Source organism: Sus scrofa, chromosome 14, assembly GCF_000003025.6.
Source record: "Sus scrofa isolate TJ Tabasco breed Duroc chromosome 14, Sscrofa11.1, whole genome shotgun sequence".
NCBI lineage: Eukaryota > Metazoa > Chordata > Mammalia > Artiodactyla > Suidae > Sus > Sus scrofa.
This window is the reverse complement of record NC_010456.5, coordinates 74,509,675-74,531,075: the sequence shown is the minus strand read 5'-3', so window position 1 is coordinate 74,531,075 and position 21,401 is coordinate 74,509,675. Positions and strand designations below refer to the sequence as shown.

At 50.9% G+C, this 21,401-nt stretch overlaps 1 protein-coding gene across 6 annotated transcripts in view; it reads right to left on the bottom strand.

Moving 5' to 3' along the window:
• Nucleotides 1-21,401, bottom strand: part of CDH23 (cadherin related 23) — a 467,077-nt gene that overhangs the window by 203,548 nt on the left and 242,128 nt on the right. For all 6 annotated transcript variants that reach the window (XR_002338421.1, XM_021072656.1, XM_021072657.1 and 3 more), the window contains 2 exons: nt 10,181-10,293; nt 7,056-7,244 (listed from right to left, as the gene is read on the bottom strand). Coding sequence is in view for 5 of the 6 variants with exons in the window: in XM_021072656.1 (XP_020928315.1) it covers nt 7,056-7,244; nt 10,181-10,293 (302 nt within the window). In the remaining variant the exon portion in view is untranslated. The remainder of the gene's footprint in view (nt 1-7,055; nt 7,245-10,180; nt 10,294-21,401) is intronic.

The window sequence follows — 21,401 nt, the reverse complement described above, 5'->3', positions numbered from 1 at the left end:
TAACCTCTCTGTGCCTCGACTTCCTCTTCTCTAGAAAGAACACTAATACACATATCTTCCAGGGCTGGGGCTAAGAATTATTTAGATTTAAAGAGTGTTTTTTATGGGCTAGGTGCTGTTCTTAAGATGCATATTAACCCATTTAATCCTCATAACACCTCTATGAGGTCAGTGCTATTACTGTCTCCATTTTGCAGATAAGAAAATTGAATCAGAGAGGATAGATAGACACAGAACAGTGGCAGTGCCAGGATTTGAACCCAAGCAGTCTGGCTTCAAAGCTCTTAATTATTTACTTATTTTTTACTTTTTAGGGCTGCACCTGTGCCATATGGAGCTTCCCAGGCTAGGCATTGAATCGGAGCTGCAGCTACAAGCTCACACCACAGCCACAGCAACCCCAGATCCGAGCCTCATCTGCAACCTACACCACAGCTCATGGCAACTCTGGATCCTAAACCCACTGAGTGAGGCCAGGGATTGAACCCCAGTTCTCATGGTTACTAGTCGGAGGTGCTTCAGCTGTGCCACAATGGGAACGCCCACTAAAGCCCTTATTTTTAATCACTCTATCTGGCTTGCTCTTCCTAACCCATGAAGGGATGCCCCAAGTGGTACCCAATAAACAAGCACATGGTAGGCTGGGAGAGGCTGGTGCAGGGGGATGAGGCACAGAGGTGCTGGCTCCTCTGCCCAAAGAGGGGAGCAGAGGCGGCTAGAACAAGTTCAGGGACGTGAGGGGGACCAATGTCAGGGGGCAGGGGTGAAGCAGGAAGCTTCAGGCTGGGCCCTTCCCCTTCCCACCTGGTACAGAAATAATGTTAGGAGAGGGAGTTCTCGTATGCACAGCAGGTTAAGGATCCAGCAGGGTCACTGCAGTGGCTCAGGGTTGCTGCTATGGCACTGGTTTGATCCCTGGCTTGGGAACTTCCATATGCCACAGGTGCGACCAAAAAAAGAATGTTAGGATTTATAGTCCTCGGACAGATTGGTCCAACCCATGGTTTCCCGGAGCTGGACAATGAGGCCCAGAGTGGGGCCATGACTTGCCTGGAACCCATCTAGGAATGAGGGGTGGGACCTGGCTTCCCGGCTCCCTCCTCCAATCTCCTCTGGGCACTCTGGGCAGGTCTGGTAGCAGAGTGCTACAGTCAGAGTTCAAATCCCTGGGCGGACTTGAACATGAGAGAGCTTCTGTCACAAAGACCAGAGACGGCCACTAAGTGTCCTCCTGGGAAGAGCCCTGAAGGCGGCTGCTAGCAGACTTTGGGGGTTTCATTATAAGGGGTCTCAGTTCTCTGGCTTCTCGCAAACATCTTCAGAGGAAACTGGATAAAGAGCAAGAGAGCCTCAAGTCAGATGCTGGGAAGCACCTGCTAGTGGATCAGGTGGTCAAGGGCAGTGGGAAGGTTTTCCTGCTTCCCTGGTGGCTTTGGAAGGCCCATTCTCAACACAGCCATCAGAGGGCTCCTTAAGAAAGATGACTCAGAGCGTGACAACTCGCTGGCTCCCCACTGCCCTCAAGTAACAGAAGAACACCTCCCTGTGGCTGGCAGATCAGGTCGGGGGGCCGCTGCTGATGGCTGTAGCCTCACCTCCTCTGCGCTCTCAAGCTCCTTGGACCCTGTCTTGCTAGCCTCTCCTCTGCTTCTTGGAAACCAGGGCGGTTCCCTCGGGGGTGGGGTGGGGAGAATCTTGCAGGGGAGTGCTGGCTGCTGGAGGCCCTCCCTCCACAGCTTTGTGCAGCTGCCCCTCCACACCGCTTAACCACAGGTCCAAAGGGACCTCCTTGGAAGGGCTTTTGGGACTAATGAATCAAAACTAGCCCCCTACCCACCCATCAATCAGCCTGTTTAGTGACTTCCTGACCCTCACTCCCCCTGCAGTGATGTTGGACCTCCTCCTCTAGCTTCCCCAGTGGAAGGAAATAGAAGCTCTTGGAGGCCAGGGACTACATCTTCAGCACCGCCTTCCCAGTGGTAGACACACAGTAGGTGTACAGTGTTTGTTGAGTGAATGAATGAATGAATGCCTCTTTCCCCACCTGTGTACATTTCAATATAGTTCCTCAGAAAGGGGGTGGGGCCAAATGAACGAGGTCTGAGGGCCCTTCTGAAGTGACCCCAATTCCCAGAAGCAGGCAGAAGGGGCAGTAGAGGCAGCCCGCTCCCACTCCACCCCTTCTCTGCAAACCTACCCAAGGACAGCAGCAAATCTGTTCCGAGATGCTGTGGGTCAGAAGTAAAGTAGATCAAATGCTCCCAATTCCTGAGAAGAAAGGCAGGATGTAACAGGGACGGTGTTTCTCCTGATGGGCACGTGAGAGAAAGTGTCCATTTTTAGCCTAGTCAACAGGGAGTGGCCGTGCAGAGTGTAGAAAATGGTATTTAAAAACAAGCCCTTTTACTGGAATTTATAAAGAAGCCAGAGGCACGGATGGGCTTCCACACTCCTTGCCTCCCTTTCCCAATTGTGCAGAAGCAGGACCCAGATGATCCACTTGCATCCAGGTAGAAGACTGGTTTTTAGGACAACTGAACAGAAACTTTCAACCCTCCCAATGCCGATGGGAAAACAAGACAGCCCACGGCTGCGGTGGGCTGCAAGCAAGATCAGGAGAGGAAACGCTGACCAAACTGGAGAAAATGCAAAGATCATGTTAAGGGCCAGGGGTGGGCAAGGATATGATAAGAATCCAAGTGGGTGAGTGTGTAGCTGTTGCCCGTGGCTTCCCGGAACCCCGAGGAAGAGACAAGAGAATGCCCTGCAGCCGAGCTAGGGGAATGAGGCTGCCACAGTCTTTAATTTGAAGCTGGGAGATGAGCTCCCATACCAAGGCTGACTCCTGGGGCCTTTGCCTGGAGAATTTTTTGTGTGATTTGCATTACAACCATCTATTTGCATCTCAACTGTCACACGGTGCAGATGGGTTGTTGTTGGTTGCAGCCCACCCCGTCCCTTTCTCCTCTGGCTTCTGTGAGTTTTCTATAGCCAGTCAGGCAAAGGGGAGGAAATTACTCTGTGAGACCTGACAATAGGGATGGAGTCCTTGGGACAAAGAAAGGGCCTCTTTCAAGCACTTTTGTTGTCTTGAACGGTCCAGCAGAGCCTGGGGTTCAGCAACAGACTGAGGAGACTCAGATCTGGAGGAGATGGCAGGCATTATCTAGTCTTTGTGCATTAGATTAGCATGCTTATTAGCAAAGGCTGCCGCAAAGTGCAGACTGAGAGGTTGAACTGCTTCCTCCTTCCCTTTCTGCTTTCCATCAACACCCTCCACTGCTCCACAGTGGACCTTTGAGTCCAAACTCGGCTGGATTTGGGCTTCAGCACTGGGGTCCTGGTGGTCCAGTTTGGATAAAGCCCTGGGCCACCCCCTTGCTCCTTTTCCATTTAATTATGTTTTTAACTCAGCCAAAATATATCCCTGCAGTGCCTCCCAAGTGCCAGGCAGAGGATGAGGCACTGAATGACACTGGTGACAAAAGCAGACCTGTCCCTGTGGGTCATTCAGTCTAATCAGGGGGACAGATGCTCCTGAGATTACTGCACCAATAATTGCAAAATCACAATCATGATGAGTTTGAGGGAGAATCACGTGTTCCTGAGAATCTACGACAAATAGATCCGACCTATCCTTGTGCCCCCTTCCCTCCTCCACATCTGCTCACTAAACATTTTTCCACCACACCTAGCGAATCCGGAGTCACTTTCAACCCAGATGCAATCCCCACAGACGGAGTCTCTTCCCCTCAGAAAGAGAAGTGGGGGAAATGACAATTAAAACAAACCTTTTACAATAGCTCTTGATTCCTCTTTGGGGTCCTCTGATTTTCCCCAGACTTTGGATACGTGGGCAGTGCTACAAGTGCCAGTGGCCTCTGCTTTCTGTTCCTGTTTTTGATGTGGCTCAACATCTCCCACTCCCATGGGAACCTGGGGCCTGACCATCAGCAGCCGGGACTGGGTTTGGGGAGCATTTACTAGGTCAGATCTGAGTGTCTATTTTAGAGAGGAATTTTAGAGAGGAGATGGGGGATACAGGAGAACAGGGCAAATGAGAAAACAATTTATCTCGTTCTTATTTAGGAACCAGCCCAGGACCACATTGGAGGTAGTCTGGCTGCATCCATCCTGGGAGAGTGGAGGATGGCCCAGGACCTCAGGGTAGGGAAGTCTGGGCTCCTGGGCTGCCTCTCCTCCTCTCTCTCTGTACCTCGCTGTGCCCTGCAGAAGTGGGACCCTGTGGGAAAGGGGTCAGTCCTCTACTGTCAGAGACACTGGCCAACTCCCCAGGGAAAGCAGCAGAGTGGTCGCTGGTGGTCCTGGACACTCTGCACAGTGGGCATGCTGATGGCTGTGCCTGAGTGGGGAGGGGTCACTAGGACAGGTGGGATCCAGCCACCCCTCAGCATTCCTGCAGATGCTTCCGACAGGCCTCCCACACAGGGAGCCTGAGATAAAACCCAAGGGGTCAAGGGTAACCTTGAAATCCCCCCAACAAGCCACGGCAAGCAGGGGCCTGGGAGTTCTGGCCCTGCACGTGGTGATGCTCCCTGGAACCTTCTGGTTATCATCTGCGTGTGGCAGGCACCATGCTAAGTCCCACACACGCATCACCTGATCTCCCCTCCATACCTTGTTGACACCCTTTGAGACAGAGACAAATGTTTAGCCGCTTCCATATTGCCCAGCCTTCTGGCACTGAGGTGGGTGCACATAACCTGTTCTGGCTGATGACCCCTGAGGAGAAGTGACACTTCTGGCATGAAGCACAGAAGGGCTGGTGTTTAATCCTGAGCTGCCTTCTGCAACAACCATGATCTTGCAGAGTGTCACCTGAGGGACCACGCAGAGGGGGTCCCCTTTCCCACCCTTCCCAGCGTGAGAAATACACTTTTTCAGGGTTAATTTGTTCCTGCAATAGAAACTGACTGATACAGTGTCTTTTCATTTCTTTTTCACACAGTGGAGCAGAGCGAGGCTTGTAAAGGGTCAACGACTCAGGGTCACAGAACTAGTAAATGGCAGGGCTGGCCTTGAACAAAGGCCCCAGCTGATTCCTTGGCTTGGCTTTCAAGGCACCCCTGCCCCGGCCTATGTCCCAGCCCACCTTCCCAGCAGCCCACTCCACAATCCTCACCAGAAGCACGGTCGCTGCATGTTCCCTCCATCAACATACAGGTTCTTCCCTCCGATCCTTTCTGTGGGCCACTGCCCGGCCTTGCCTGCCTCCCGAACACACTTCCACCACCTGATTTTTTTTTTTTTAATCTTTTGTCTTTTTAGGGCCGAACCTGTGGCATATGGAGTTTCCCAGGCTAGGGGTCGAATCAGAGCTACAGCTGCCGGCCTACACCACAGCCACAGCAACATGGGATCCGAGCTGTGTCTGCAACCTACACCATAGCTCACGGCAACGCCAGATCCTCAACCCACTGAGCAAGGCCAGGAATCAAACCCACGACCTCATGGTTCCTAGTCGGATTTGTTTCCACTGCGCCACAACGGGAATGCCTCACCCTCTGATTTATGCTCCAAGGCTCAACCCTCGTCCCCCTCTTATCACAGAGCCTTTCCTGGGTCGCCCAGCCCCCACTGCCCTTTCCTCAGGTGAGAGGAGCCCTCACTGCCCGCAGTCACTGGCCCCTGAACCCACACTGGCTCCTGTGTCTCTCTTCCCTTGGGTCTTATTATCGGCCTGAAACCAAGAACGGGACTTCCTTCTGAGGTTCTTGTTCACACGGCAGTCTCCAAAGAGGGTCCTGCACCCCAGGGGAGACAAGATGATCCACAGGGGTGTGAGGAAATATTAGAACCTGTTTTTATACCTATTCACCTCCACATTTTACCCTTCTGCATTATTGTATGAAAATTACATATTACGCTTGCATCACATTTGGCCCCTTGGGACCATGGATTTGACTTCCTGGACTCCCTCAAGAGGCCAAACTTAGCTCCTTACAAACAGTAGGTGCACAATACATACTTCAGTTATCTCAGACGGGTAGGTAGGGAAAGACTTAATAGGAGATGAAACATGGAGGCATAAGCACACGCGCGCGCGCGCGCGCGCACACACACACACACACACACACACACACACACACACACACACGGGCTGACTTGCCCCTATGAACCTGAGTCCTGGGGGACCGTGTCCAGTTGAGAGAATCTGACAGGATTCAGATTCTCACAGGGGCGAGGGAGCGGGAGGAGCCGGGCCTGGAGCAAGGCCGGTCTGAGGAGTAATTGCAGAGAAGCACCTCAGGCGGGAAAACCTAATGGAATTCCTGAGCAGAGGGGGCCAGGGCGCAGCAGTAATAAATAGAAGTCCTATTAAGGTTGTGACTGCTGCGCGGCAGCGGCTGGGGGTGGGGAGGAGGCAGGCTGAGAGGGTCTTGAAGGGATGCGAGCTCCCCTTCCAGGCTGGCCCTTGGCCCCATAACGCAGGGGTGTGGCAGGGCTCGTAGGATTTCCGCAAGCAGAACCTCTTCCCTCCTGTCCTTCTCCTTCGCTCAGGCCTGGGTCCCTCCTTCTTAAGACTGGCCTCAGCCCAGCAGGCCCTTAGGCAAGGGGATGCAGGGACCTGGGCCTCTCTGGAATCTCCTTGTGGCCTGGGACCCCCTGGAAGATACTTACACCCCTTGCATGGAAGAGGCAGGGTTGTTATTACCCCCAAAGCAGGAATAAGACATTTTTCCAAGGTTACCAGTCATACCAGAGCCTCTACCTTTTAAAATTTCATCATGTATGTACTAGATTAGTACAATGATCACATATATAAATTTCTAAATACAGAACTACACTTTGGAAGTGTGTGGTCAAACATTTTTTATAGGGTGTATGTGTGTTGAGGGGGGTCTAAAAGTTTAGAGACTACTGATTTTTGGAAGCTTACTTATCCTTAGAATGTAGCAGGGGAAGGTGCAGCAATGCTTGTTCCTAGTTTATGGATGGGGACCCGGGAGCCCAGGGAGCTGTGGGATCCCTCCCCCGGTTGCACAGCCCAGCGCAGGTGGTGGGCCTGGACAGCCATGCGTTCCGGGACTCACCTCGTCCTTGTCCATCACCTGGATGAAGAGGGGGAGGGCAAAGCCAACCTGTGCCAGCTCAGTGATGGCCACGCTGTACTCGGAGCTGTTGAATTCTGGGGCGTTGTCATTGATGTCAATCACCAGGATGTTGAAGGTTGTGGTCACTGTGGCGTCAGAAGGCGTGCGGTCATCATTTAGCTCTGTGCCCTGTAGAAAGAGGAATCAACACCCCAGGGATGGGAGTTCCCATTGTGGCTCAGCGGTAACAAACCCAACTAGTATCCATGAGGACTTGGGTTCAATCCCTGGCCTAGATCAGTGGGTTAAGGATCTGGTGTTGCTGTGAGTTATGGTGCAGGTCACAGACGAGGCTCAGATCTGGCTTTGCTGCGGCTGTGGTGTAGGTCAGCAGCTATAGCTCCAATTGAATACCTAGCCTGGGAACTTCCACATGCTGTGAGTGCAGCCCTAAAAAGACAATAAAGGAGTTCCCGTCGTGGCGCAGTGGTTAACGAATTCGACTAGGAACCATGAGGTTGCGGGTTTGATCCCTGCCCTTGCTCAGTGGGTTGACAATCCGGCGTTGCTGTGAGCTGTGGTGTAGGTTGCAGATGCGGGCTCGGATCCCATGTTGCTGTGGCTCTGGCGTAGGCTGGCCGCTACAGCTCTGATCAGACCCCTAGCCTGGGAACCTCCATATGCCGCGGGAGCGGCCCAAGAAATGGCAAAAAGACCAAAAAAAAGAAAGAAAAAGAAAGAAAGAAAAACAAAAACCAAACAAACAATAAAACACCCCAGGGATGAAGGTGGCCATAATCATCATCATAGTAATGACATCATAAGCTGTCATTTACCAGGGCTTTCTCAAGGCTGGGTACTTCACTTAATGTGAATGATCCCATCTAATCCTCACCATAACTCCAGCAGGAGGAATCTCTCTAGCATTCCCATTTTGAACGATCTCCATTACCGATGGGAAAACTGAAGCTCAGAGAGGTTAAGTAACTTGTATAGGGACACATAGCCAGAGGAGGAGTCAAACTCAGTAGGATTCTTGAACCAAGGGGATGAGGTAAGTGCAGAGGACAAGACAGATGTGGGGGTTATCTAGGGGCAAAAGGAGTCTTTATTCTTTTGGCAGATGATGAAACTGAGGCCAAGCATGTTGGTGCTAGCAGGTGGTCACGACTTAATTCAGCATCTGCTATGCTCAGCACCACTAGGCACTGTGAGGGTCTGGGTGGGACACAGGAATAGATGGGCACAGGTACTGGGGCACCCAGTCTCTGGTCCAGAGTCCCTGGGCCACAAAATAGCCAGTCCCAGTTCCCACTCCAACTCTCTGAACCAGAATCTCTGGGGAAGAGGCCCAGGACTAGAAATCCCCTGGAATCTCCCTGGGGGATGTGGATTCACAGCCAAGTATGGGAACCCACCGTCTTATTTAAAAAATGGAAAAGCTGAGCTCAGGGTCCCACAGTGACTTGGTGGTGGCACTCTGGGACCAGGAAGCAGCTCTCTCCCATTGGAGCTGCCTGCCTCTGCAGGAAGGGAGCAGAGACAGGAGGGCCGGCTGAGAGGGCTTGGTGCCCGGCGGGGAAAGGCAGTGTGAGCTCGCCCTCCTCCAGCTGCCCACGTGCACCTTGTGTAGAGAGGACGGAGCCAATGGACGAGTCAGGGGTAATCAATCCATCACTGCCACAGGCCCTCTCAAGGTCAAGGACAGCAGTGAAGGACCAGCCTAGGCTGCACCATTCTTCCCATGTCAGTGGAAGGGCCTCCTTCCCAGAGGCCCTCTCCTCAGTCCTTGTGCCAACCCTCCCCTCAACTGATGGCTGGGGCTGCGGAGGAGCCCTGTGGCCCAGGCAGTATCTCTGTACCCTAAGCGGGTTTCTCAGGGAAAGCCTTGGCAAGCCATTGATTTTAATGAAAATCAGCCACCAGTGGTGGGGGGACTACAGGGGATGGGGGCGCTGTGGCTCTACCACACCTTCTGGGATAGGGACAGCTTCTGCCCCCTCCCCACTGCATTATCATGTCTTAACCAGGTAAAGCCCAGGGAAGCCGTGACAGTCAGACATGGGAGAATCTGAACTATGGCACAAATGACCCTATCTCCAAAACAGAAACCGAGTCACAGACATAGGGAACAGACTTGTGGTAGACAAGGCTGGGGGGAGGGAGTAGGATGGACTGGGAGTTTGGGGTTAGGAGATGCAAATTATTCCATTTAGAATGGATAGGCAGTGAGGTCCTGCTGTACAGCACAGGGAACTATAGCCAGTCTCTTGGGATAGACCAGGATGGAAGGTAATATGAGAAAGGGAATGTATATGCATGTAGGACTGGGTCACTTTGCTGTTAGCAGAAACTGGCACTGCATTGAAAATCAACTATACTTTAATAATAAAAAAAATTATTTAAAAAGGTAGAAAAAATTTTTTTTAAAAAAAGAAAGAAAAAGGAGGGAGTTCCCGCTGTGGTGCAGTGGAAACGAATCCGACTAGTATCCATGAGGATATGGGTTCCATCCCTGGCCTTGCTCATGGGTTAAAGATCCGGCATTGCTGTGAGCTGTGGTGTAGGTCACAGACGCGGCTCGGATCCTGTGTTGCTGTGGCTGTGGTGTAGGCTGGTGGCTACAGCTCTGATTCAACCCCTAGCCTGAGAACTTCCATATACTGTGGGTGTGGCCCTGAAAAAGCAAAAAAAAAAAAAAAAAAAAAAAAAAAAAAAAAAAAGGAGCGAGAGAAAAGAAAAGAAAAGGAAGAAATAGGAGAAAACTCCAAAAATGGGTGAACTTAAGAATCTAAGGTGGCTGTAACAGAACTTGTAATCATGGGCTAAGAGAAAGGACCATGGGATGAGCACCCTCTGTGCCTCTTCATCCCTGAAATGGGAATGGAAGTTGCAATTCTCTGTGGTTCTGGGTTGTCCATAAGGGCTGTGAAGTGCCCAGCAGGGTCCCTGAGGGGGCCTATGGCTGATGAGCACTGGCCCTTCCTGACAGGGCCCAGGAATCAGTGCAGGGTAAGAGCATAGAACTGACACGCCTCCTGGAGCCTCCACATTCAGCCCCACAGAGTTTGGCACCACAGCATCCCCTCTACCTGGGCTGGAAGTGCCCACCATCCTGCTCTCACCTTCACAGTCAGGATGAAGCCATGGCTGTAGAGGGGGTTCTCCCGGTCCAGCAGGCCGTTCAAGGTCAGTGCTCCACTGATGTAATCCAGGGCAAAGATGCTGTTGGTATTCCCTGCAAGAGAGAGCAGAATTCAGGATGTGTCAGCGGCCAGGGCAGGCGGACACGGGCTCCTCTCTGGTCACTAAGGATTAATCACTAACTTAGGATGGATGCTGGTTCCAGAAGTAATGGAAAGAGCTCTGGGATACAAAGGGAAACACAGTCCCAGCAACAGATCCACAGGATGAGCACATCATGTCTGTTCAGTCTTCCTCGGGTTTCTCTGACTGAGTCAGAAGAAAGTCTTAGTTTGGTGCTTATATGTCTTGAACACCCTAACATTTCTTTTCATTTTATTTTATGTATGTATTTATTTTACGGCTAACACCATGGCATATGGAAGTTCCCAGGCCAGGGACTGAATCTGAGCTGTAGCTGTAACCTATGCAGCAGCTGCAGCAACACTGGATCCTTAACCCACTGAGCTGGGCGGGGGATCAAACCTGTGCCTCTGCAGCGACCTGAGCTGCTACAGTTCGATTCTTAACCTATCTGCCACAGTGGGAACTCTGTTTCTTTTCCTTTTCACCAGAGAGAGAGAGAGAGAAAGGGCTGGCTTCAGGCTCAGAGCCTTCCAAAGGGAGTGGTACCCAGCTAGGACTCAGTAACTGCTATGTCTGAATCTTTGTGTTCCCCCAGCACCCCAGAATTCCTATGGTGAAATCCTAACCTCCAAAGGTGATGGCATTAGCAGGTGGCACCTTTGGAAAGTACTTAGGTCAGGAGGGTGAAACCCTCGTGAATGGAATGGGTCTCTTATAAAAGAGACCTTGGAGAGCTTGCTTGCCCCTTCCACTATGTGAGGACTCAGCACAAAGATGCCACCTGAACCAGGAGAAGGGCCCTCACCCAACTATGGCCCCAGATTTCCAGGCTCCAGAACTGTAAGAAATACATTTCTATTGTTTATAAGGCAACTAGCCTGTGGTATTTTGTTACAGCAGCCCTGATGGACAAAGGCAGTAACATTGTTTTGTTCCCTCTGTGCTTATTTTCATGGTCGTTTTTTATTATATTCCATTCTCTCCTAATTTTTTTTGTCTTTTTTTTAGGGCCACACTTGTGGCACATGGAGGCTCCCAGGCTAGGGGTCAAATTGGAGCTGTAGCCGTTGGCTTACACCACAGCCACAGCCACGCCAGATCTGAGCCATGTCTGTGACCTACACCACAGCTCACGGCAATAGATCCTTAACCCACTGAGCAAGGCCAGGGATTGAACCTGCATCCTCATGGATACTAGTCAGATTTGTTTCGCTGAGCCACGAAGGGAACTCCTATTCTAATTTTTTTTATACGCCAGGGATATAAAGTTTCCTTTTATGATAAATATAATTTTTCAAATTATTTGATTTTAAGAATAAGTATTTTAAGTATTTATTAAAATTTAAAATATGAGAAACCCTCTTCACACTGTTGGTAGGAATGTAAATTGGTGCAGCCACTATGGAAAACAGTGTGAAAGTTCCTCAAAAAACTAAAAATAGATTTGCCATGTGATCTAGCAATTCCACACTTGGGAATACACCCAGACAATACTCTAATTCAAAAAGATACATGCTCATCTATGTTCATAGCAGCACCATTTACAATAGTCAAGACATGGAAACAACTTAAATGTCCATCCAAGGACAAATAGATAAAGAAGATGTAATATATAGACACAATGAAATATTACTTTCATTCATTAAAAAGAATGAAATAATGCCATGTGCAGCAACAAGGATGGACCAAGAGATGATCATACTGAGAGAGATAAGTCTGAAAGAGAAACATACCTTATGATGTCACGTAACTGTGGAATCTAAAATACAACACAAATGAACCTATCTATGAAACCGAAACAGACTCACAGATAGAGAACAGACTTGTGGTTGCCAAGGGGAATGGAGGAGGGAGTGGGATGGACTGGGAGTTGGGATTAGCAGAAGCAAACTATCACATTCAGGCTGGGGAAACAACAAGGTCCTACTGTATAGTACAAAGAACTATGTTCAATATCCTGTGATAAATCGTAACGGGAAAGAATCTGAATATATATATATATATATATATATATATAAATAAATATATATGTATAACTGAGTCCCTTTGCAGAAATTTACACAACTTTGCAAATCAACTATATGTCAATAACATTTTAAGCAAACGTAACAAATAAATAAAAATAACAATATACATTTAAAGTACTGGCAAAAATCACACACAAATGGCATTGGCTCAACTGTACTCCCACCTCCACTCTCCTCCATCGACTGTGTTTTAGGGTCCCCTAGAGGTACCCTAGCCATCGCGGTGGCTTCCGCAGGTTCCCCAAATTGCTGTGTTCATTCCTGCCTCTTGCCTTTCAGGCTCCGCCTTATCTCTTGGCCTCACCTCCCGTGCCCTGCCCACCCCACCCCACCCCACCCCACCCCCCACCCAGTGCCAGCCCCTCCTCCCCTTCCTCCAGGAAGGTGGTCCTAAATCTCTCTCATTGATCCCTCCAGCCCCAGAGGCAGTAGCTGCCGCTCTGTTTGTTCCCCTGTTGCTTTCCATGTGTTTATGTGTCTTCCTGCTCAGCCTAACAGTCCCCTGAAGATGGGGGCCTTTCAAGAGCATCCCTCAAGGTACCTGGCCATGCTCGGCACACAGTGGCAAGGATGGCTGCTCCAGCCCACCTGGACCTCCATACTTGCCCTTGTGCCCTCCCAGCAGGCTGAGTTCAGCAGGAAAATCCCAGTTCCGCCCCTGTCCCCTCACTCACCAATGTGTTGGGTCCTTCAAATACTCGTACCCTCACTGCCATTCATTCACATAGTCAGCAATCCCCTGGGCAGGGCATCCTATGAGCAGGCCCTATGCTTGGCTTTGTGGGGGACACAGAGGTCACATTGTGGGGAATTCGGATGCTCCAAAGGGTGTTTTGACAGCCACAAGAGTCAGCCTCTCAGTTCACAGCAGGGAGAGGCTGCTCACACCTGGGAAGCCTCCACGAAGGAGCGCTTCACAGAGGGGGCGCCGTTCATCCCCACCCACTATCTAGCTGCTGTGACCTTGGGCAACTTACCTAACGTCCCTGGATCTGGGTCTCCTCATTTGTAAAATGAGGATATTAATGGATTTACCCCCAAAGGTTATGAGAATTAAATGAATGTGAAAAAAGTATAGACATGTACAGGCTTGGAACAGCTCCCAGCACAAAATAGGTACTTAATAAATGCTGTTTGGGCTGGACCCTGGGGGATGGGCAGGATGGGGAAAGGGGTGGATGGACACTGATTCCATAGGTAGGAACTAACATCCAAGCCTTCCACACACATGGCGGACACCAGCATGGCCCACGGAAGCTGCGTATCTTCCTGCCCCAGCCCTACTCCGGCTCTAAAGGAATCTGCACACAGTAGGGGCACATAGCCTCTCTTGGATTAACTAGGGAAACAGCAGCGGGGAGACCATGTCCTCTAACTTTAGACTTGGAACAGGGGCTGCTCTCAGGCACCTGTGCTGGTGGGCAAGGCGACCTATTCCCACCCTGTGCCTCCAGCCCTCTGCAGAGGTTGGCTGAGGCAGCGGAGAGGCTGCTGACGATGGCAGAGCCTGTTTGGGTCTCATGTCACTGTCAGACTGGGGGCTTTGGAGACTCTGACATGGGCCAGGCCAGAGAAGGGACGTCCTCTCCAGCCTCCACTTCACCTAAGGCTTCATCCAGTGGCCTGGGTACCCTTCTGTGGGCTTTTGTAATCTGTCTTTGTGGAGAGGAGAGGACAGGGTTGCAAGGAGGCATATCAATGCATGAAAATAAAGGAGAATTTTTTTTAGCTAGGGATTCTGCTGCTGGGGAAATGAGAGGATGTGTGCTTTCATCTGCTCTTCATTAGCTAATCCACTCAGCAAACACTACTGACCTCCTACCAGATACCAGGAACACCTTCCGATGGGGGGTGTAGCCCGCAACCAGGTATTCACATAATAGGGCCATTAGTGCTGGGTGGCTGAGGCATGGACAGCGCAGGGTGCTTTAGGGGCTGGGTCCTCTGGGCCCCTAAATGCTGAGCTGGAGGGCTGCCCTGAGGCAAGACTTTGAGCCTTCTGCCTCCCATACCTCCTCCTCCACCACACGTGGGCGTGGGCCCCACCTCCTCAGCCCCCATGTCTGGCATCCCATCATTCCAGATTTTCATATAAATGTATTCTTCCCAATAAAGCAAGCTATCAATGTTTAAATGGGATTCAATTTTTACCTTTGCAAGATTTTCCCTATAAATCATTCACAAGCCAGGAGCTCCTTGTCAAGCCATGTGCTGCAGTTTTCAGTTCAGAAAATAAGGCTACCTACTCTGGCATACTCACTTGGGTCCCCCACTCAGCACCTGTACCCTATTCATGGCCACGCAGGCCATCTCCATCTTCTACCACATCTGTGTGGCATTCACCTCCCACCCTTCTGCCAAGTATGAGTGACTAACTGCCAGGACCAACAGCCAGAAAGGGTTACACCCAGGGAGCTGACAAGGCCACCTAAGGGAAGTCACTGGCTCTGATGGTCCTACTGTTGCCATGGCAACATCAGCACTCACTGGGATGCTGGCTTGGGTCCGGGCAGGACATGAGCCCTGTGCCCCAAGCACGGAGGACCCAGGGCAAGTCTCATTCAAAGACTGACTGATCAGATCAGTCATTCATTCAAGTTCTTATCAAGCATCTATTGTGTGCAAATTTTTGTAGAATCAGCAGAGAAAAGCAAGGGAGGTTCATATTTTCAGGCTCATAGGAAAGAGCCATATTCAGGGTATAATCACACTACTGAATATAGAAGTACTTGCTAAACTAAGGCCCCTGGAGGAAAGCAACGTGGAGTAGAGAAATGGTTGTGCCCTCTGAAGGCAGACTGCCTGGGTTCCAATTATGTCTCTGCTACTTGCTAGCTGGGTGATCTTGGTCAAGTTACTTAACATCTCTGAGCCTCGGTTTCCTAGTCTGTAAAATGGGGCTAACGATAGCACCCACCCCTGAGTGTTGCTGTGAGGATTAAATAGTTAATACAGTGCCTGGCACATAGGAAGCTCTTAATAAATGCTGGCCACCTGTCCTGCACCAAGATACCACTGTGGCCCACCTCTGCCACCTCTACCCCCTCCCCAGGAGCCTGGGCCTAGAGCTTTCCCCCAGCAGGAGCACTGAGCCAACCCATCCTTTAGCCAGAAGAGCCTCACAAGCAAGGGCCCACGTGTACAAGTTGGCAGCCCTGAGGCCAAGGCTGAGAACAAAACACTCAGGTCCCCAGGGCATTGCACCCAGGGCTTCGCCCTTGGGGTGAGTCACGGCTTCCCTGCTTCTTTCCTTACTCTCCTTCTCTTACCATCCTCCCTTCCCCAGGGGGCTGTGGGCTTGGCAGCCACATTCACGAGTTTCTCTGCTCTCTGGGAAACTGATACCACCCTGTCAGCCCTCTAGGTCTCCGAGACATTCTTTATCCAAGTCCCGTGGAGACTAGGGGGCTGGGGGGGTGCTCCCTGGGGATGCTTCTCATCTGTTCAGCCCCCACTGCTGAGCAGAAGGGCAGCTGCTTCCCCTGCGTTGACAGGTGCTGTCCTCAGGGTGAAGACAGGGGAGGAGTTCGGGGGGTGGTGGTGGGATGGGGCTGCACCTTGAGCACCCTAAGCCTTCTGGGAACTGCCAGCTTAAAGCATTCACACAAAAGAAGCAGGTCATTGCTGGCTCCCTTGGGGGACAGCCACCTCCTCCAGAAGCTTCAAGACCTCTTCGGATTTGCAGGAGAGAGGTCGAGAAGATGTGAATCGAGTCTGCAAAAGCACTGAAAGTTGCCAATGGGGTGTCTGAGCCCTTTTCCCTAATTTTTCAAAAAATAGTAGCTACAATTTATTGGACACATACATGTGCCAGCTACTGAGCTAAGCTGTTTGCACAATTTGATCACCCAGCCTTCACAATAACTTCCGAAGAAGCTCTCCCGTGTTACACGCGAGGAAGCAGGCTCAAAGATGTTAACGAACTTGTCCAAAGTCCAAGGTCACATGGCTGGTGAGTGGCTGGCTCGGGCTGAGATTTACGTCTTTCGTTTTCTCTCTGCAGGCATTCACTCTACATATACGTTTGCACCCACGCTGCCCCTGGCCGTGTGCAAAGGGACAAGGAACAGGGTGAGACAAGTAAGAGATCATCATCCTTCACAGAATGAGGTGGCAACGAACTTGCTTTTTTCCTCAACACAGAATCTGAGCTAAAAACTCTATCCATTCTGGGAAGTTCTAGATAAATTCCTCCTAAACTGATAGTTTTATGTGGCAGCAGACTTTCCGCATGGCAATGTCCTCTCTATGCGGAGGTGGAAGAACTACGGTGGGGACCAGTGTGGGAAGACAGGGCTGCCGACAGGGGCTGTCAGCACAAAGGTGGTGACAGACACAGGGCAGTGGCAAAGCTGCCTTTGGGGCAGAGCTATGGCTCCAGTGAGGATGCACAGGGCAACAGAGAGGCAGTGGTCAGAGAGGCAGGTGGGAAACGAGAGGCAGGAGGGAAACCAGAGCCAGGCGCTCAGCGGCAGGGGAGGTTCTGAGAAAGATGGTTAGCATGGTCAGACAGCACCGAAAGGAGAATGCTTAAGGAAAAAAAAGATCTGGCAGAGACCCCCATTTAGATCCTCAGATGCCCCTAGAGGTCAGACTGAGATTCCCTGGCTGAGTGGAGCACTGGGGACCCTGGAGGTGCTGCCACCTGGAGCGTGATGTAAAAACCAAGGAGAGAGGCAGAGTGGCAGCTAGAGGGCGCAGCAGAGTCAAGCAAAGAGCTTCTGCTTTACAGCTGGTCAAAGGCAGAGGGAGAAGGAAACTGATAGGAGGGCGTGCTGGTGGAGGTAGATGGTCAGATTTGGGGAGCAGGGGGGCGGCTGGCTCTTTGGGAGGGTGGGGGGCTCACCCTCCCAGCTCCTCGTTCCCTCGAGGCTGGCAGGCTCTTGCCTTCCCCAGGTGCCCCTCCTCCCGGCCTCTGCCAAATCTCATCACTCCCACATCTTGTCCCCTTGTTATCTCGCTGGCAGCATCTTGACCTACAGCCGAGCCAGGTCTTGGCAAAAAGCAGTTTCGTGAGTGGCTGATGGTGCGTGTGGGAACACAGGCTGATGACTTTCAATTGCTTTGTCTGCTCCGCTGGGCTGACAGCAACCACTCTCAATGCCCTCTGTGTTAAAGGAAAACCAATGTCTTCCACCTCGGTCCTTTCTGTTCTCAAGATCCACCACCAATGTCGCCAGTCTCAGGAAGCCAGTCCCAGAGGCTGTGCCCTCTCTCACTCCTCTGGGCCCCAGTGCTGGGCTGGCACCTGCAGAACAGCCCTGTGCTATGGTGCCTCCCTGGTTCTCATGTCCAGAGACCCAGTGTGGCCTTGAGGGTAAAGGCTAGGGTTTCATGCTTCTGTCCTCCACGGTGCCCAGAACGTTGATGATGCTTACTCTGTGGGATGGCTGGAAGTGTCTCACTCTCCTCTGACGGGATCAGAAAGGTCAGTGAGCACACTGCATGGGGGCATCCTCTGGGGCCTGGCCTGGGCCATGGAGTTGAGAAAAGAAGGAAAAAAGTGGAGTTCCTGTTGTGGCTCAGCGGTTAACGAACCCGACTATTATCCATGAGAATGTGGGTTCAATCCCTGGCCTTGCTCAGTGGGTTAAGGATCCGCCATTGCTGTGAGCTGTGGTGCAGGTTGCAGACACAGCTTGGATCCCTAGTGGCTGTGGCTGTGGCCAGCAGCTGTAGCTTCGATTCGACCCCTAGCCTGGGAACTTCCATATGCTGTGGGTGTAGCCCTAAAAAGACCAAAAGAAGGTTTAAAAAAAAAAAAAAAAAAGAAAAAAGAAAAAGAAGAAGAAGAAGGAAAAAAACCATGCTGACGAGGAGCTCAGGATCTAGTAAGTCTTCTGGGCCCAAGTATCATTCCACTCAAATGCCAGTCCCCGAAGGGACGAGAGGACCAGTGGGACCCTCCGCAGGGAAGTGAGCAGAACTGGGATGTGCGCCCCATCTTCCCAGTGGTCTCTGCCTGAAGTCTGTTACATCAACAACAGAGCGAAGACTGCCTACTGTGTGTGAACTCGCAGGATGCAAAAAAGATGTAGGTGCTGCTGATGATGAGAATTTTGCCACTTACCAGCTGTGAGACCTCCTGCAAATCGTGAATTCCTTTGAGCCAGATCCCTCATCTGCAGCGTGTGGATAACAGCTCCCACCTTATGGGGCTGTGTGAGGACCAGGCATGAACACGGATGTAAACCCCATTGTGGTGCCTCTCTTGGTGCCCGTTCCTTCCTCTTCCTAAGGCTGTTTTCTGAGTAGAAGAATCGGACTAGGTGAGTCCCAACTAGGACCCATCTTATCCAGAATGAGTCAGGAAGGGCTCTCCACACAACAGCCAACATGTACTGTGCTTGGCACTGTGCAAAGTATTTTGTGTGTACATATGTGTGTGTGAATTTTTAAAATTTTCATAAAACTCCCATGAGCTAAGTATAATTATCCCCATTTTCCAGATGAAAAAAATGAAGGCAGAGCAAATAACTGGTGTGAGGTCATCATGAGGGATGGATCAAGGAGTTAAAACTCAGTTCTCACTAAGCTAAAGACTTCATTTCCTACCCAGAGACACCCCCAGCCCTGCCACAGGGAGCCTGTTAAACAGCTACTTGTGTGCTGGCTACGCTGCCCGGGCTGGTGGGGCAAGCTGGCCTGCAGGCGCATCACCATCTGGTGGAGCCATATAATTCTGACTGGTACAGAGCCGTATCGCTGCATAATGAAAATGGGGAGTCCGTCTGAGATATGGGCTTTGGGCAAGACATCTTATGAATTAAAAATTATTACTTAGCTGCCGGCTGACAAAAGGGGCTGCATCCTGGCGGGTGGCACCTGGGCTGGGCTGCATTCAATAGCTCCATGACCAACATATGGCAAACAGCGGTGTGTGTTACCTTGGCTTTCAATTGGAGGAGACACCCGGCTGAGAGGGCGCTGCCCCTCCTAAGGACCATTGAGGAGGCACAGATGAGGCTTTGTGCCCTCTCCCAAGCTTTCCCCAAAGCTGCCTGGAATGCGCAGCCTGCAGATCTTTGCTGGATGCCTTGTCTGCATTCAGATCTCAGTTCAAAGGTCACCACCACGAAAGAACCTGCACTAGTCACTCCACCCCTCTCACCCCCATCACCCTCTACTCCATCATCCTGTTTTATTTTCTTCAAAGCTTTTCTAGTTTCTAAACCTCTCTTTCTATCTGCTTATGTGTTTGCCTATTGTCTGTCTCCCCGCCCTGGAATATAAGCCCCAGAAGGGCAGGGATTGGTTTCCCCAAGGGCCCTGTGGTCCATGGCAGGTGCTCAACATAGGCTTTTGAAGGATGCATGGGCTGCAGCTGGGATGTCGGGGTGCCATACAGGACTGAATGCTACTGGGGTAACGTGTAATGCCACACATCACAGAGACCATAACTGTACCTGGGCTCTGAGGAAGGGTCAGCCAATTAGCAATTCTACCTGGGGCTATGACACCCTCCAGATGCACCCACAGCGACACGTTTGTCTGAGCTGAGCAAGTCTTGCTAATTATAGTTATTGCTGTCCAGTCAGGGAAAGATGACCTTCGAGGCCCCCCGCCGCCCCCCTCCGCTGCCCCGCCACCAAGCAGGTGGGAATTGCAGTCTGCTTGTCTTGTAGGCGTTTCACAGAACGACGGTTTTCATCAAGCTCAAGTCTGCCAACAAATGATCACCTCTCCTAATAAGACCACAAACTGGACTCTGACTAATCTGCTCCTAACTGGCTCCAATGCAGGAAACATTAACCTGGGTAGCCAAGGATAGTAAAACCTATTATGTTAGGGTTGCTGAGGGTCAGGCCAGGCCCCTGTCACCCACAGCAGCACCCAGATCCCCAACTTCAGGGACAGGCAGCCCCCGGTCCTCAGAAGACACTTTAACGGGGATCAGCAAGACATCGCTGGGAGCCAGGGCTGGGATCAGCACCGCCCCATTTCCTGAAAAACCTTGATTCTGCTACCAGGGGAGTTTCTCCAAAAGGTACAATCACGATGTGCTCACAGGTGCAGCTACCAAGGCTTCACCATGCTGTCGTTTACTAACCCAAACGGGGAACATCCAAAATGCCCGGCAATAGGGATTGGTACGCAATTTGGTCAGCTGCTAAAAATAACGTTGTACAAGAGAAGTTTGTGACTTGAAAAAATGGATGTTTAAGACATTCATCCCCCAAAGGAGTCACAAAATAGCACAGTTCCATAAGACACATTTTTGTTGTTAAAAGTATATAGAGAGAAAAAGGAATGACATGCTGACAAAATGTTAACAAAGACGATCTCTGAATGGTGATGTGAGGAACATTTCTCAGAGTTCCCGTCGTGGCGCAGCGGAAATGAGTCCGACTAGTATCCATGAGGATGTGGGTTCGATCCCTGGCTTCACTCAGTGGGTTAAGGATCCAGCGTTGCCTAGAGCTGGGGTGTACGTCGCAGATGCGGCATAGATCCTGCGTTGCTGTGGCTGTGGCGTAGGCCGGTGGCTCCAGCTCCGAATCGACCCCCAGCCTGGGAACTTCTATATGCTATGGGTGTGGCCCTAAAAATAAAAAAGCAAAAAGAAGAAGAAGAAGAAGAGCGTTTTTCAACCTCAGCTCCTGTGACATTTGGGTGGACGAGTCTTTGCTGCAGGAGTCTGCTCTGAGCAGTGTGGGGTATCTAGCAGCATCCCTACCCTCTGGCCACTAGATACCAGTAGCACCCTTTCTCCCAGTTGTGACAACCAGTAAATCTTCAGACCATTGCCAAATATCTCCAGGGGATGGGGGTGGGGGCAAAAATCACTTCTGGCTGAGAACCACTGCCCTAGAGCCATTTCAACCTTGTCTTTGATTTATGTGAATTATATTTGTAAAAAAAAGTTGACACAAGTTCCTTTAAAGAATGATCTCTAAAGTTCCAGGGCAAGATAGTGGTAATGGTTGTCCAACATTGTGAGGGTATGCAATGCCACCTTAAAAGGGTAAACTTGACATTATATCTGTTTACCACCCAAAACCCCCTAATGTTTGATGATGTGTGTCTACATGTTATTCTAAGTTGGTGC